This window comes from Syngnathoides biaculeatus, chromosome 2 (genome assembly GCF_019802595.1).
Source record: "Syngnathoides biaculeatus isolate LvHL_M chromosome 2, ASM1980259v1, whole genome shotgun sequence".
Lineage (NCBI taxonomy): Eukaryota > Metazoa > Chordata > Actinopteri > Syngnathiformes > Syngnathidae > Syngnathoides > Syngnathoides biaculeatus.
In genome coordinates, this window is record NC_084641.1 from 24,605,546 (window position 1) to 24,622,624 (window position 17,079).

General features: G+C 45.4%; 1 protein-coding gene and 1 long non-coding RNA gene across 5 annotated transcripts; one reads left to right on the forward strand and one right to left on the reverse strand.

Annotated features, from left to right (window-relative positions):
* Window positions 1–12,085: 12,085 nt before the first annotated feature.
* Window positions 12,086–16,824, forward strand: tnnc1a (troponin C type 1a (slow)). The gene is made up of 6 exons (XM_061842671.1): window positions 12,086–12,178; window positions 13,176–13,206; window positions 13,348–13,494; window positions 14,151–14,265; window positions 16,132–16,268; window positions 16,410–16,824. The coding sequence occupies exons 1-6, from the start codon at window positions 12,155–12,157 to the stop codon at window positions 16,439–16,441; spliced, it is 486 nt and encodes a 161-aa protein (XP_061698655.1). The 5' UTR covers window positions 12,086–12,154; the 3' UTR covers window positions 16,442–16,824.
* LOC133512744 (uncharacterized) lies at window positions 13,374–15,608 on the reverse strand. 4 transcript variants are annotated; one of them, XR_009798277.1, is made up of 5 exons: window positions 15,486–15,608; window positions 15,212–15,407; window positions 13,881–14,098; window positions 13,586–13,783; window positions 13,374–13,513 (listed from the first exon to the last, which is right to left on the reverse strand). It is a non-coding gene; the product is annotated as an uncharacterized LOC133512744 (long non-coding RNA). The 4 variants fall into 4 exon arrangements; XR_009798279.1 differs by having other exon boundaries at window positions 13,881–14,179; XR_009798276.1 differs by lacking the exon at window positions 13,881–14,098.
* Window positions 16,825–17,079: the final 255 nt, after the last annotated feature.

Consider the following 17,079-nt stretch of genomic DNA (forward strand, 5'->3'; position numbering starts at 1 on the left):
CCCTCTGACACGGTTCATCGCGGTCCATGTTAGAAAGTTTTGTTTGCACGCCTGTGTGCATTATTTTTCATTGATTGATGGTGTTTTTGTTCTGAGTTTGAAATGCCCGGTTTTGTTGGGGTCCCTCGAACGCATCTTGTGCAGAGTCGAAACCGAAAGTGAAGTCAAAGTTTTGTTTTTCTTCTCCCCCAACGCTGCGATTAATGTAGTCAGCATTCGCCGTTGTAATTTGTTTTGTACATTTTTGTTTGTAATGAAATGGCTGCGCATAATTCGGGTATGAAAATCATCAAAGGCATACAAGTGCTGTCATGTTCGGGGGGTAACGCAGAGTGTGACCTCGCAAACACCCTCAATGATTTTTAATCCTGATATGACACTTGAATTGAATCTGAAATGAGCTGAGCAATTGAAGAGAACAATGTTAAAAACATATTCTTCTATAAAAATCAAAAAAGCGCTACAGAACTGATCAGATATTTGGTAGAGCGCTTGAATTTTTCATTACATTTCCACAAGTTCCTACAAAGTCAGCATGTACCAAAAGGTTGTCTCAGTCCCCGAGAAAAACTGCCCGAATGATCTTTGGCTAATTGCACTGATCTCTTGTCATGGAAATTTCGTGAAAAAGTATTGAAGTCGGGAATCTCTGACAGTTTCCCTATTGGCCACAGAGAGGTGTCGAGGATGTAACCTTCACTCTGACAACCAGGCTTCCCAAACATCCATCCATCCATCCATTTTCTTAGCCGCTTATCCTCACGAGGGTCGTGGGAGTGCTGCAGCCTATCCCACCTGCCAACGGGCAGGAGGCGGGGTACACCCTGAAGTGGTTCCCAGCTAATCGGAGGCCACTGTCAAGACCCATCGATACGGAGGTAGGACCCAAATGCAGGAGTCGGCAGATGCAGAGGTAATTCGGGAAAAATGTTTATTGTTCCACGGTCGGGGATGGGGCAGTCAGTCAGGTGCAGCAGCGGTAGTCAGGACGTCGGGCGTAGAGACCAGGTCAGCGGGCAGGCAGGATTCGGTACACGGGAGATTGATCAAAGCAAGCAGGAGTATGAGGAGTCAGGCTTACGGCGTCAGTCGGAGAACGGGCGGAGGTCGGGAACCCGCACAGCCAGGGATGGACCGGCAGGACCATGACAGGCACATGGAGACAAACACACGCAATCACACCTCGGGGCAATTTAGTGTCCAATCAATGTTGCATGTTTTTGGGATGTGGGAGGAAACCCACGCAGACACGGGGAGAACATGCAAACTCCGCACAGGATGGTCCGGGATCGAACCTGGGACCTCAGAACTGCGAGGCCACCGTGCCTCCCTCCTCAAACATTTGGAAGGAGAACGAACACATGCTCAGCTTTTACTTTTAGAGTTGGCTTCTGCTCGTCACGCAAATCAAGATCTTGAGAGTTTAATGGACCTTTCTAGCAACTTGGGTAAAGTCAAATCTTGTTGGTTGCGTTTTAGACGTTTTAACCGATAGGACATGAAAAGTGCGATTTAACTGAGTGCTGTATATTCAGAACCGTTCCTCCACTGGTGCTGCTGGTGGTAGTTGGCATGTGCAAAATGTGCAATCGCACAGTGTGACAATCTCATCCGTGCCCCCTCCCCAAATGCCAAATGATGAATGCCATACATTGGGAAACTTGTTAAATTAAGACTAGAAGACTAAACTTCAATCACATCAGATTTTTTTTTACAAAAGTGTACACCACTAGCTAATCATCAAAGTGATTTAAAAAAACAAAACAAACAAAATAACAAACAACAGCGACGGAGTTCTTACGACCAGCACGATCGCCCAATGCAGCAAAAGTGGGGCCTCTGTTGCAATAAACGAACGCGTTGTGTACAGTCCGTCCAAATCAACTCAAAGAAAACATTGCTAAAGGCACTCCGGGGACACTGGGGAGTTTCGGCTTGTTTGTGCAAACGTGCGTTTATTCTCACAGTTTACGGTTGTATTGCTGCTGCATCCATGTTTGCATGCAGCTGGACTGTCAGTTTCAGTCGGGACCACTTTGTCGAGTCCTTACGCAACTGCGAGTGACCGGCTCGTGTTCTGGTACCCAAACAATTCATTTAAAAATACGCACAGGGAGGATAAATATACAGATACTGTACGTACATATCTGCCATATACAGTAGTTAAATGAATGAGGGATTATAGAAGAGCCTTTGTCAGTGATTAGAATTAGTAATAATTAGCCTTCATTTTACAGTCTCGTTTCTCCAATCGACCTTTCCGATGGTGACCTTAAGCTCCGCCCCCTTAGCCATGTCCCTCAAGCTTTCAAAATGGAGATTGAACAGAACACGTTTGAAGTCGATTCTCTATCGCGTATTCCAGATAATATGGATAATAATAATAATTAATAATGACTTCGCTTCGGTGGTCTTAACAGACTCTTTGTCATGAGGAATGTTTTGCAAGTGAGGGAAAAATAAGCTATTACAGTCATCCGGCCTTGAGTTTCCATCCAACTTCTTAATTCTGGTGACTGTTTAGCTCTTGTGTGATTGAAACAAACCACTGCAGAAGCCAGCGGGTCAAGAATCATAAGTCAGAATCTTCCACTAATGTAATGGACCTTTCCGATGGTGATCTTAAGCTCAGCCCCCCTTAGCCGTGTCCCACAAGTTTACAAAATGGCGATTGAACAGGACACGTTTGAAGTTGATTCTCTATCGCGTATACCAGATAATATTGCGGTATGTTTTTTTGGCAAATGCGTCAGACTTGTCCAAGAGAGTTCTACAGAGACGTCTCAATTATTTCACGCAAGGATACGTACGCGGAATTAAGATTTCTGACGGGGCAGGACGCAATGTCAGAGTTACAGCGAAATGTTGGTGATCAATCCGAAAAAGTTTGACGGTTCACAAACTTCTTATTGAAATCCAACAGGATAAAATAGTGGAATCGTACTGCGCATGTAAAGCAGGGTGAGTACTTTTTACTTGGAAAGATCTCGAGAAATATCATTGTAGTCTTTATTAGTGAGGGGGGTGTATTCATTTGACTTGGCTCGTAATTGAACCCAGTGCTGTGTCTTAAAAGTCTGATGTGTTCCAAATAGGCAAATAAATATTTCTCTTGCATGACATCGCACATTTACGTATCCCTAACCCGACTCTTCGGCATAAAACATTCCACACTTCATTCAGCAGGTCAGTGATAAGTTGTTCTCCTGCAATGTATACACACATCTGAGGACCATTTTCTTCATAACATTAACTTTTCCAAGCGCACGCGACTGACAACCAGCATTGCTTGTGAGGGGCGTCTCAGGCTAGGGGTTAAGACAATGCGGCTATCTGATTAGCTATTATTGTACGAGTGATTGACAGGTCGGAAAGGTCCATTGTTTGTTTTAAAGTGGAGTCAAACAGTTCTTTCTACTCTTGCATTTTAACATTAGAGTTACATCATATCATGTTTCTTCTTATACAAAACCTTCAGTACGTCATGTTCCTCCATGAATCCTTATCGAAGCATTATCATAATGGACGGTATATTGCTTAATCACCATTATAAGCTTTTCTTTGTGGTACAATATTTCCTCTTGCCTACGTTTGTATTCATTTACACATGTTTCAGTATTTTGTAGATTCATTCAGATAGAAGTACAAGAGCTCTTTAGAGTGTACTAATTTGAACCTAGAATTTGTGTGTGCGTGTGTTTGCAGAGAGAAGCTGCGACTGCAAACTTTAAAGCAAATATGAGTCAGCGCCACAGAATAATTAAACAGAATTGCCTTCTTTTTGAGAACAACTTTAAATCTGCACAGCAAACACATTTTTATAGTCTCAAAATTAAAATCCTCCAGCATATTTCTGAATTATTTTTTTTTATTGTGATTGTCCCTGGGAAAAAATACGCCAAATTAATCAATTAACCCAGAGTACATACAGCCTTTTGAAATATTGTTGCAAAATAAATATAAATGAATAGGTTGTTGCCAAGATATCTTTGAAAATAATTTTTAAAAAAAGGGTTTGGTTGGATTTTAGGAGTGCTGTATGAAGAGCTGTAATATTCTGTGACCTGAATGTAGTTAATGGCTCTCAGCAGAACAGATCACTCTCCTAAAATTCTCTCCACTCATGCTGAGGGGCACCTTTGTCACCAAATTGTGGAGATGATATCGGGTTTTCGGCCCAGAAGACAAAAACAAAATCAGCGTCAAAGTCAGCCATTAACGATCTCTGTCGCGATGCTTTAATGTTGGTCATATCCAATACCAGTCATTATATTCACACACGCGCAAAAAGTACACACAAATGTGAAATTCACCGCAGTTGGAGTGAAGTCATACATTTCAGCGTATGAAACCTTTCTCAAATACTTCAGTCACCAGTGTCATATTGGGACTTTATTGGGGTTGCTTATAGGGTGTTGTCAACTTTGTTGTCTAGTGGAGTGGAAAATATTCTCCTGTAGCAAAGTGATGCTAATGCCACTGCAGCTAATGTGACGACTGGCTCGTTAGCTTTCCGATGTCCGGAACCAAAGCGAAGGCCACCCCGTCCTTCATCGCTAATGACATGCACTATATTGCCATGAAGTGTTTGCTCACCTGCCTTAACACAGATATGGATTTGGTGACACCCCATTCTTAACCTTCTTCTTCTTTTCCTTTCGGCTTGTCCCATTAGGGGTCGCCACAGCGTGTCATCTTTTGCCATCTTAGCCTATCTCCTGCATCTTCCTCTCTAACCCCAACTGCCCTCAAGTCTTCCCTCACCACATCCATAAACCTTCTCTTTGGTCTTCCTCTCACTCTTTTGCCTGGCAGCTCCATCTTTAGCACCCTTCTACCAATTTACTCACTCTCTCGCCTCTGAACATGTCCAAACCATCCAACTGTCCCTCTTATCCAACCTGTTCACAACAAGCGAGAACTTCACCATCTTAATTTCTGCCACCTCCATTTCTGCTTCCTGTTCTTTCTTCAGCGGCACCGTCTCTAATCCATACATCATGGCCGGCCAAACCACTGTTTTATAAACTTTGCTCTTCATCCTAGCGGAGATTCTTCTGTCACATAGAACACCAGACACTTTCCGCCAACTGTTCCACCCCCCTTGGACCCGTTTCTTCACTTCCTTACCACACTCACCATTGCTCTAGATTGTTGACCCCAAGGATTTGAAGCCGTCCACCCTTGTTATCTCTTCTCCCTGGAGCTTCACTCTTTATCCTCCGCCCCTCTCATTCCTGCACATATATTCTGTTTTCCTTCGGCTAATCTTCATTCCTCTCCTTTCCAGTATGTGCCTCCATCTTTCTATTTGTTCCTCTGCCTGCTCCCTGCTTTCACTGCAGATCACAATATCATCTGCGAACATCATGGTCCAAGGGGATTCCAGTCTAATCTCATCTGTCACCCTATCCTTTACTATTGCAAACAGGAAGGGGCTCAGCGTGGATCCCTGATGCAGTCCCACCTCCACCTTAAACTCTTCTGTCACAACTAAGGCACACCTCACCATTGTTCTGCTGCCATCATAGATGTCCTGTACTATTCTAACATATTTCTACACCACACCAGACTAGCGCATGTAGTCCCACAGTTCCTCTCTTGGTACTCTGTCATAGGCTTTCTCTGGGTCTACAAAGACACAATTTAGCTCCTTCTGATCTTGTCTGTACTTTTCCACGAGCATCCTTGTGGCAAATAATGCAAGTGTGGTACTAGGCATACATCCCATTCTTAATCAATGGGGTTTATAGGTTGGTCCACCCTCTGCAATTGTAATGTCTCAAACTCTTCTGCAAAGCCTTTCCACATGGTTTACGGTGTCACGTCCCATCGGAACGGGAGAAGGACCCAAATGCAGGAACTCGGAAGACGCAAGGTAGTTCAAGAAGAGACACGTTTATTGTATGCAGAGGTCGGGGATCGAGCAGGCAGTCCGGTGCAGCAGCGGTAGTTGTGACGTCGGGCGAAGAGAACAGATGAGCGGACAGGCAGGAGTCGGTACACGGGGAATCAATCAACGCAGGCAGAAGGATCAAGGAGTCAGGCTTACAAGGTTGGTCAGAGAACGGACGAAGGTCGGTACACACAGGATCAATCAGGAGTACGAGAGTGCTGGAACGGGACATAAAGCTCATCGAACTGGCAGAGGACCAGTGGTCACCGGGTCCTATATATACGGGGGATGATCAGCCCGCATGAGGAGCAGGTGTGCGCCTCCCAATCAGCGCAGCCGCACGGGCACCCGCACAGCTCATGCTGAAGCGGCAGGATCATGACATACGGGAGTTTACAGAGGCACATTTTTGTAGGCTTACACATTGAAGTTGGACAGGAAGGCTTGGCTATCAGTCTCATGCTCTAATTCATCCAAAAGTGTTACATGGGGTTGAGGTCAGGATCGTGCAGTCTGATCAAGTCAAGCCTGGGGATCAACCCTTCCTGTTCCAACATGTCTGTGCACCAGTGCACAAAGCAAGGTCCATCAAGCCATGGAGGATGGAGTTTGATATGGATGAACTGCGCAGAAGCCTGCCCTCAACCTGATACAACACCTTTAGGTTCATTTCTAGCGCTCAGTGAGCCAGACCTTCTTTTCCAACATCAGTGTGTGACCTCAAAAATATCCTCCTGGAAGAATCGGCAGAAATTCCCATAAACTGACTCATAAACCTTATTGAAGGCCTTTCCACAAGAGTCAAAGTTGTTTTGGCTGCAAAGGGTAGACCAACATAATACTAAAACATATTGATTTAGAACGGGATATCAATAAAATCAGATGCGAGTCAAGGCAGGTGACAAAATACTTTTGGCAATATTGCATATCTTTTAATTCGTGATGTGATCTGGAGAGTGAAGGCCTTGTCTGGATGTGCCTTGCCACAAAGTCACAGCCCACCTGGCCAAAAGCTGCAGGCAGCCTGTTTGTCAGTGAGGGGAGGAAAACCAGAGAGAAATGGATGGGCAGAAAGAAAGAAAGACTAGTGGAAGAAAAAGAGGCGGACAGGCTCAGCTCCCCTCCTCCCTTTGGGGGGGGGGGTAACGAGGAGGAGGAGAACGCATAAGAGCTAGGCTTGGTGCTCAGCTGCATGTCAAACCTACTCATTATGTCACAGCGACGTATCAAATGGGATGTATGCCGTTTATAGCGGTAGATGTTGACAAGCGGCCGATTCGGTGCTACCGGCGGCAAACATGTTGACATATCTTGGAGATGTTTCTTCACTTTGATTGTGGCAAACGGTCTCTCCGACAGGTGCGTTGTGCCACTGGACGTCGATGTGCCAGCACACGTGCACCCTCAAAGCAATGGTGTTGAAAAGGAGCCGTGCACATGTAGTATTAACCCTGATTGTGACCCCCCCCCCCTTCCGTTCCCCTGTGGCTCTGATTGGCGGAGGAGACAAAGAATAGAAAATGATACAGTCGCTCCGAGGACCAAATGTGGCATGCAGCGGGGAGGCAGAGAGGGAGGTGGAGCGGAGTGGAGTTGCGGGTGTGAGGGGTAAGGGGGGGGGGGGAAATAGCCCCACTCATCTCTCATTTTCTCCCCGCTACTACCCAGCAGAGTTTCTATGGCAACCTCTCAAAAAACGGTGCGCGGTGAATTGTGGATTTCAGATGCCGCCGTCTGATGGCGCCGTGTAGAAGAAATGGCTGCCGCTTTCGTCAGCCTTGCCCCCCCCCCCCTCCCCCCGTGTAAGAGGAAATTGGTGGAGAGGGCCAATGAAGCATATGCTTGCTTCAATCATTGCAGATAAATAACAAGAAAAAAAAAAGAGGCTTTAATATTAGAAACCCTAGCCGCCTGCTCATAACTTCCGGGCAGCTTCCAGAATGCGCTCAGCTTTCCAAATGGGTCCGACAGCGCAAACTCATCCTTCTGGTTTAGGCTGCAACTGATGGACCAAAGATGACAGTTCATTTTTGTGCCCATCGCCAACAGAGACGCACAACACTTGTACTCCTTTTTTTTGTCTTTTGTCATTATTGTGGCCAGTGGCCGAGAAAGACACACAAGAACAAACAGCACAAATCATTATTAACTTTGCAGCCCTTCCCTTTCTTCTCCCTGGCCTGTGCCACAACCTGCATGTCAGCCATGTGTGGTCTTTGTCAAGGCAGCGTGTGTCTGCACGTGTGTGTGTGCATGTTCAGTGTGCGCTCTCTGAGTGGCAGCACGATGCTTGTAAACTGTGCCAGTCCCCATTAGCATCCCATTGTAAACCAGCATGATCACTCGTCACTCTGAATGCCTGCTGCAGCATCCCGTATGTGTTTGTGTGTATGTTGTGTGTGTGAGAGGGGGAGAGGGAGGGAGGGGGAGAGAGAGAGAGAGAGAGGAGAGAGAGAGAGAGAGAGAGAGAGAGAGAGAGAGAGAGAGGAGAGTGAGAATCGCACAGTCAAATGATTGAGATGGCCTCGTTTCAAAGGAGCATGAAAAAACGGCAATGTTTTGCACTGTGTACTATTCAATTTCAACGTGTCTGCCAGTGCTTTTGGTTGGCTCGTTTGACCCAGATTTCGCACCTACCCCACTGTTGGTAAATTGGATTTCCGGAGGCGTCCTTGCGCAACTATTCCATGCAGGAGGGAGGGGGGGTGGGTGGGATATGAAGTGAACATCGCCATCTGCTGAGGGGAAGTTTGTTTTTCCCAAATACTGTGTCAGACTTAGTCCGTATAGAGTAGCCTACTTTACATAAAAGGGTTCCATTGGGGCGGCACGCTGGTAAAGCGTTGGACACACAGTTCTGAGGTCCCGGGTTCAATCCCAGACTGTGTGGAGTTTCCATGTTCTCCCCGTGCCTGCGTGACTTTCCTCCCACGTTCCAAAAACGTGCAACATTAATTGGACACTCTAAATTGCCCCTAGGTGTGGTTGTGAGCGTGTCTGTTTGTTTCAATGTGCCCTGCGATTGGCTGGCAACCTGTTCAGGGTGTACCCAGCCTCCTGCCCGTTGACAGCTGGGATAGGCTCCAGCACTCCCCGCAACCCTCGTGAGGATAAGCAGCGAAGAAAATGGATGGAAGGATGGTTCCATTGTTTTTAGCCTATTTTGGGGGGAGGTAAACTTACGCAGCCCTAAAATGAATCGCAGGATTCCTACATTTTTTAAACCAATTACATTTTATCCATCCATCTATTTTCTTTGCCACTTATCCTCACGAGGGTCGCGGGGAGTGCTGGAGCCTATCTCAGCTGTCAACATGCAGGAGGCGGGGTACACCCTGAACAGGTTGCCAGCCAATCGCAGGGCACATGGAGACAGGCAACAGCCGCATTCACAATCACACCTAGGGGCAATTTAGAATCTCGGATGAACCTATGTTTTTGGGATGTGGGAGGAAATCGGAGTGGCCGGAGAAAACCCACGCAGGGACGTAGAGAACATGCAAACCCCACAGAGGCGGCTCCAGCATTGAACCCGGGACATCAGAACTGTGAGGCCAACGCTTCACCAGCTGAGCCACTGTGCTGCCCCAATTACATTTTATAGATCGATTTATTTTCTTTTATCTTACCGTACTAGATTTGGTATTTGGTGTTGGGGATGGTGGGTGACTGGTTAGAGCACCTGCCTCACTGTTCCGAGGAACGGGGTTCAAATCCCAGCTCCGCCTGTGTGGAGTTTATACATGTTCTCACTGTGCCTGTGGTTTCCTCTCACATCCCAAAAACATGCACCAATTGGGAACTCGAAATTGCCCCTAGGTGTGTTTATGATTGCGACTGTTGTCTGCCTCCATGTGCCCTGCGATTGACTGGCAAGCGGTTTTCATGAGGATAAGCGGCTCAGAAAACTGATGGATGGATGGAAAAAATTCCCCTCTGCAGCTACGACGTGTGGCTCGCCTGCTTCCGAATAATCCACAGCAGTACTGTCAAATTCTCTCAAATTCCAGTGAGAGGTTGTCCGGAGATTATTTGCACAAACGGCAACGTCTGTGGAAATGAAAAATACTTTTAATGCAGGAATGCATTTAAATAAATAAATCAAATCAACTGAGATTTCTTCGCATTAATTATACGTACTGTGTGTGTTTAACCAGAAAGTCAGAGAAGGTGGTTCCTTTCGTGCATTTCAGATCCATCCATCATTTTCAACACCGCCTATCCTCATTTGGGTTGTTGGTGAGTTGGAGCTCATCTGTCACTCAGATCATTGAACTATTTGTCACTTGAAGTTGTTCTGAAAAACCTGAGGACTCAACTGCCATTTTATCAGCATCACCGAACTGGTGGTGAACTTTCATAGCTCAATGACTCTCCATACTCATGTTTTGCATGTTTTAAATATATATTTTGTCATAGCGGCTGTCATACTAAAGTGGCTCCAACTATTGGAGACAAAATTCTCGCGTGTCCTGTCACATACTTGGCCAATAAAGCTGAGTTGACGTCTGGAGCGAGGTGGTGCACACCCGGGCCTGGTCACCTGCCAATCACGGAGCACCATTTCTGCATATCTCAAAATACAGCGATTTTCATATTTTCAATGGTTGCACCTTGTAAGGCTGTTGTGTCACAAATATCAATTGTCCTTCAGTCTTTTACACTCTGGGTTTAGCTTTTGGGTTTATTTAAGAATATTATTTCAGTTTAGTTTAGTTTAATTTGTTCTTTGGGTCGAGTGGTTAGCACCTGTGTCTCACAGTCAAGAGGTGCAAGGTTTGACACTTGGCTCAGGTCTTCCTAGGTGGAGTTTGCACGCTTTCCCCATGTTTGCGTGAATGTGTGGGTTCTCCGTTGGTACTGCATCTTCCTCACACATTTTTTTTTGGTCCTGTTCAGCTGTTTGGGGAAACAGGAAGGAAGATCTGTGTCTTTTTTATGCCGGAATTGTGTGTGACAGTGCAGTCTTTAAGATGCCACTGTGGTCTCTTTGTGTACTGATGGATATTTGTGGAGAATTACAGTCATTCATTCATCTTCTGTAACACTCATCTTCACAAGGGTCACGGGGGTACGGGAGCCTATCCCAGCTGACTTTGGGCAAGAGGCACGGTCACCCTCAATCGCAATTTTCATATAAACAAACAACCATTTGCACTGACAATGTCACCTGTGGGCAGTTTAGAGTCTTCAGTTAACCTACGATGGATGTTTTGGGGATGTGGGAAGAAACTGGAATAGCCAGATTCCAGCGTCGTACGGGTCAGGAATGCTACACATGACAATTTAGGACAGGACTGAACAGGACAGGGACAGGAGGGGAAGCACGAAGGACAGGGGTCATGGTCCTGGCTGTACAACTGAAGAGTGGATTTGTAAATGTTTTTCTCGTCTTTAGGACTTTGAGTGTACTGTAAGCGAAGGGACACCCAGGAAATCCAAATAATTATACATGATTTGTGGATAAGAGCCCCAAATGCCTTGAGATAGTTGCCACAAGTGGGGACTCGCTTGACTTCTGTGCAGGCGGTGCGGGTTCGAGTCCACTCACTGATGGTGTGAACGTTAGTGTCATGGCGTCCAATTCAAGGTGTACCTTCCCCTTTGTCTGAAGACTTGAATTACACGGCATTATCCTTCTTATTCCTGTCCTTGAATGAAAATGTCACGTTTTTGCCAGGGAACTGGTCTTCTTATGGATCACACACGTGCCTCTTGCTGGGGACCACAGGCCGCACACTCCTCCATGTGTTGTTTTCTTTCTCTCTACGACAACACTGACACCCTCCACGCATCCCTCTTTTCCTAGTCTCTCTTCATACCTCTGTAGTTTGCTTTGCCTGTCAGCTCCACCACCACCACTCTCCAGAGCTTTCTGGGTCTCTTGTCCAGTTCTAGAGGAATGTTGAGTGTCTCTTTAGCCCACTCCCAGAAGATTAAGCTCCACCGCTACCCCCTTACCCCCCCCCCCCCCCACCTTCATTCCATTCCCAAGTATGCCCCCGAAGAGTTGCTGCATTTTTATCTGAGCCCAGTGATTGTGACGGATTGGCCGCATGACACACAGACACAGACACACATTTGCGGAAAACCGCGGGAGGGGAGGCCGCTGTTGGCCGGGGAGGGACCGGACAACTGAGTGCGCCGGGTATAAAGCCGTGCCACGATGAAGCCAGCGTCCCGCCCTGAGCCGGACTGTGCCTACTTCTCCTGTAGCTGCAGGACATTGCCAATACAGGCAGGGGAGCAGAGCCCAACATGAACGACATCTACAAGGCAGCGGTACGTCCTCATACAAACGTGCACACTTTTGTTTGGATGACTGCACATCTTTTGCATCTTGGTGCAAAGAGATCCAAAACATGTCCGTTTGTTCCCCCAGGATTGAATCTGTGATGTCCATATTTTATGTATTTTGTTGCTGCTGTTTGACTTGAGTGGTCTCCGTCACCAGCCAATGTCAAAAGAGCCTCGATACCACATCCTCTCCATGTTGGCCCACTTCGGCCTTGTCGGCCCCGATTGGAACCCCTCAGGAGGTCTCTGCCACCTTCATTCACGACTCCACACGGAACAGTCCAACTTCACGTGTGCTAATTTGGGCTGGTTCCTTGTGGTCCTCTGGTGCCAGTAAGGGGCTTGAGGTCTAGATAACCCCATCCCACCCACCATCATCATCACCACAGGGCTGAATTCCACCATTATCTGCGAACATGTGAGCTGTGAGGTTGTCTGTCCGCCTCTCCACAGACCAACTGCTGGCTGCCTTGTCCTCTTACATCCCAGAGGGACAGTGGAGCTGAGATAGGAAACCCACACTGGAATGTTTATGACAAATCTTGGTGTGGAGAGATGTTTTTACATATAACATCCCTCGGCGGAGGTACATTTAATTTACCGTGGACAAAGAGACCAACGGGCAGACTCGCAGTCAACTCTTCCACGAGCAGCTGTCTCTTCTCATTCGTGGTAGCTTTTCCAGGATTATGCTTCTATTGTTGCCCCGGAGCCACAAGCTATGCTAATTTAAAACAGTGTATTGTGTCCTTTATCTACAGTTCCTGATCCTCCTGTCTGTTTATTTTTAACTCCACCTCTTAGTGGTTCCCACTTGACATACAGATTCTGCGATTAGTCCGGGACGGCGTGGTGTGTCGGGCTAAAAATATCATTTTTACTTGGCGAAGAAAAAAAAAAGTGATTAAAAAGCGATTAAACAGTTGAATAATGGAACACAAACCCACCAATAACAATATGAACAATTTTACATTTTTTGCAGGTTGAGCAGCTGACAGACGAACAGAAAAATGGTAAGTGTTTTTTGTCCATCAATCATAGATTTAATTTCGTACAAACTCAAACGAAACAACAATTGGGGTACTTATTAATTAATGGTTGTGCGTGAACGTTTATGTTACTTGCCGCTCATTTGTGTCCGCTGGTTCTTACAGAGTTCAAGGCCGCCTTTGACATTTTCGTGCAAGATGCAGAAGACGGCTGCATCAGCACCAAGGAGCTGGGCAAGGTGATGAGGATGCTGGGCCAGAACCCCACGCCGGAGGAGTTGCAGGAGATGATTGACGAGGTGGATGAAGATGGTAAATCAGACAGTGGCTGCTTTTATATGAAAAGAAATTGCTGAGGTCTACTTCTTAGGTGGACTGCACATATTGGAACAGAGAAACTTACGGTAGTTTTTGATTGTCTGATTGACGTTGTAAAATTTACACATCTTGATAATTCATATGCATTCACGTGCACTGTGAATTGATATTAAACTCCCACTGATGTTGAACTGCAGCAACCTGGAAGTGTTTATCTAGAATGGGTTTGCACAGCATCTTCTGGGAAAAATCTTTGGTGCACAATGCTTTTCTTCCCCCTAAGCTAAAAAAAAAAAAAAAAAAAAAACGTTTCCAGACACACAATCATAAAAGAAATGATTGCAAAACTGCACTGTAAGAATAAGAAGCCAACTTCATACTTGCACGTGTATTCATCCAGCCATTCGTTTTTCTCTGTTAACTTTGTGAGATAGGCGGCAAATACCCTTGGGATGTCTTCAGCCAAATATTATATTATTATATTTCCCACCACAGTAGGCCACACTTGCTGGTAATACAAAAATCTCCAAGGAAGTCGCAGCACTAATGCATAATTCCAACTCAGCCGTGACATTGTCACCGATCCTGGAAATGAGAGCTGACGAACACGAAGCAGAAATTTTAGTGAAGCGCGCCTTGTCTCTGTGCAGGAAGCGGCACGGTGGACTTTGACGAGTTCCTGGTCATGATGGTGAGGTGCATGAAGGACGACAGCAAAGGGAAGTCAGAGGAGGAACTGGCAGAGTTGTTTCGCATGTTTGACAAGTGAGTTGCTTTTTCACTCATATGAATGTTGAGTGCAATATCGACGATATTAAAAGAGAATGCAATGAACACGAGCAGACTGGTAACCAAGTCGTTGTCCTCCGTGCACTGACAAAAGCGTTGCAAAGCCCACCCGTTATCCTTTTTGGCAGCCAAAAATATTCGAGCAGCCCCACCGTGCGAGCCGGGCATCCAGTGGTTTCTCCCGCCCTTGGACCTTTCCGACTGGCGATCTTAAGCTCCGCCCCCCTTAGCTGCATTTCGCATGTCCCACAAGCTTCCAAAATGGCAACTGAACAGAACAGGTTTGAAGTTGATTCTCTTACGCATATTCCAGATAATATTGCGGTATGTTTTTTGCCAAATGCATCAGAGTTGTCCAAGAGAGGTCTCAACTATTTCACGCAAGGATATGTACACGAAATTAAGATTATGGATGGAAAAGGATGCAACGTCAGAGTTGCAGTGAAACGTTGGCAATTGATACCAAAAAATTTGACGCATCACAAACTTCATATTGAAATCCAACATAGTGGAATCGTACTACGCATGTAAAGCAGGGTGAATACATTTTACTTGGAAAGATCACGAGTAATATCATTGTAGTCTTAATAAGTGAGTTAGGTTCGATTTTCTACATTTAAACAACGGTGATTAACTCAGTCGGTACCGTAGTCACCAGATGAAAAAGTTTGACTTGGCTCGTAATGGAACCCAGCGCTCTGTCTTAAAATTCTGATGTGATACGAAATGGGCAAATAAAGATTTCTCTTGCATGACATCGCGCATTTACATATCACTAACACGACTCTTCGGCATAAAACATGACACACTTCATTCAGCAGGTCAGTGATATGCCAACAAAGTGAAAGTTGTTCTCCTGCAATGTATAAAGTACTGATGATAATTCCATCAAACTCAGGCAAGATACTTCTCCCTCGCTTACCTTCGACCATACAGCCTTGTTTTTGTTGAGTTTGTCGTGTTGTCCACTGCGACCCTTAGTTCAATCACTTCGGACAAGTTGCTCTTTTTCCACAGGCCTTTATTAGCATGTCAACAACAACTATATGTCGACATGCCAAGATGCTTTGATGCCTTGATGCCAAAACATGCCACATAGGCCAAAGATGCCGTAAGAACTATATACAAAACAAAATACTTACACATTAAAATTCATACTACGCAAATAAATGACAAAACACAAGCAATAAACACACCTCATTGACCTTCTGACCAAACGGAGTTATTCTTCTTGCTTCTCTCTTTCTAACTAACTCCCGTCGAATCTTTGCCGCTGAAATAGTTTGTACAGGAAGTGCCCCAAAATAAGCGTCCTGACACCAACAACATTGGTGAACGAGGTTCCGCCACATAAACGTCAACTAACAAAACTAAAATATTTTCTCTCAATAACATAAATTCTTCTTTACTTTAATTGACTCTTTAATTCACATACGTAAATAAACAACAAAATTAACTTAAGTATTATAACTGACACTTATGGCATATTTAGTTGTACGTGTGGTCTTCCGCTAGCCTTGAAAGGAGACACTTTGTCAACTGTGTTTTAGGCTTTGGAAAATGAATCCACCGGGCCCCTTGTAACCCAGCAGGATATCTTTCATCAGAATTGCGCATCTGAGGACCATTTTCTTCGTAACATTAACTTTTCCAAGCGCACACTACTGAAAACCAGCATTGCTTGTGGGACAAAATGGCGAGAGGGGCGTGTCAAGCCAGGGGTGAAGACAATTTGGCTATCTGATATCTGCTATCATTGTACGAAAGGAAAGGTCCGTTAGATGCTAGAAGAGATCAATTAGGGGTCAATGTCAGGCCATGTTTTTATGTGCGATGGCGCAGAAACGCAGATGGTTACATCGACCTGGACGAGTTGAAAATGATGCTGGAATCAACAGGAGAAGCAATCACCGAGGATGACATCGAGGAGCTGATGAAAGACGGGGACAAGAACAACGATGGCAAAATTGACTATGACGGTGAGGACTTTGAAGCCACTCGTAGGCTCGCAGTTTTCTTTTCTTTCTCTCATGTGAAGGGCGCATGATCGTGAGAAAAATGATACTTTCATTGAAGTTGTTTCGCTTGCCGTTCGCTCACGCGGCCTTTTTATTTTGCAGAGTTCTTGGAGTTCATGAAAGGAGTGGAGTAATTCATCATACGACAATATGATTTTTCTATTCCTCCGTCCCGTCTGGAAAACTGGAAGCTGACTTGTGATGGAGCTTTGGAACGACTTTGCAAGATTTACCGCGTCTGACTGTTTTCTGTTGTATTCCCCGCCCCCAACGCCGCCACTTGCATTGTTGTAAATATAATTTGTAACTATTTTTTTGTGCCCATGTGTACTGAATTTATGTAAATTACATACAGTATTACATTTGCAATTTTTTTTTTAATGTTTTAAGTTCCGTTTACAGGTATTTTCACTGAGCAAAGATTTTGAGACACCCTCAGGACTTTCTGTTTCCCTCACATAGCCTCGGAAAGCCTGCATTTTACAATGTTTCGGAATGTGGAGTAAAAAAAATAAGCAAGTGGCATTTGTCAGGAGCGGTTAGTCATTTTGATTAGTCACCTTTCATTTCCTCATAATGATCATTCAAATAATTCATGGAAAGCCATTTTCTTTGTCACTCTGTTTTGCCCCCTTTTCTCCCTTCCTCGTTACATCAAGAGAACCTGCGTTTTAGAGCCTTACAGACTAATTTCAAGGGTATCTCACGTCCGTCGCCACTCATCCACTTCCTCTGCTGGAGCTTGTCTGCGGCATGCAAGCAATTCGGATGG

Excerpts from the sequence above, each read along its gene's own strand:
- tnnc1a (XM_061842671.1), top strand. The coding sequence starts at position 12,155 with ATGAACGACATCTACAAGGCAGCG. Across the intron at positions 12,179-13,175 it reads ACGACATCTACAAGGCAGCG|GTTGAGCAGCTGACAGACGA; the intron begins GTACGTCCTCAT and ends CATTTTTTGCAG. Across the intron at positions 13,207-13,347 it reads GACAGACGAACAGAAAAATG|AGTTCAAGGCCGCCTTTGAC; the intron begins GTAAGTGTTTTT and ends TGGTTCTTACAG.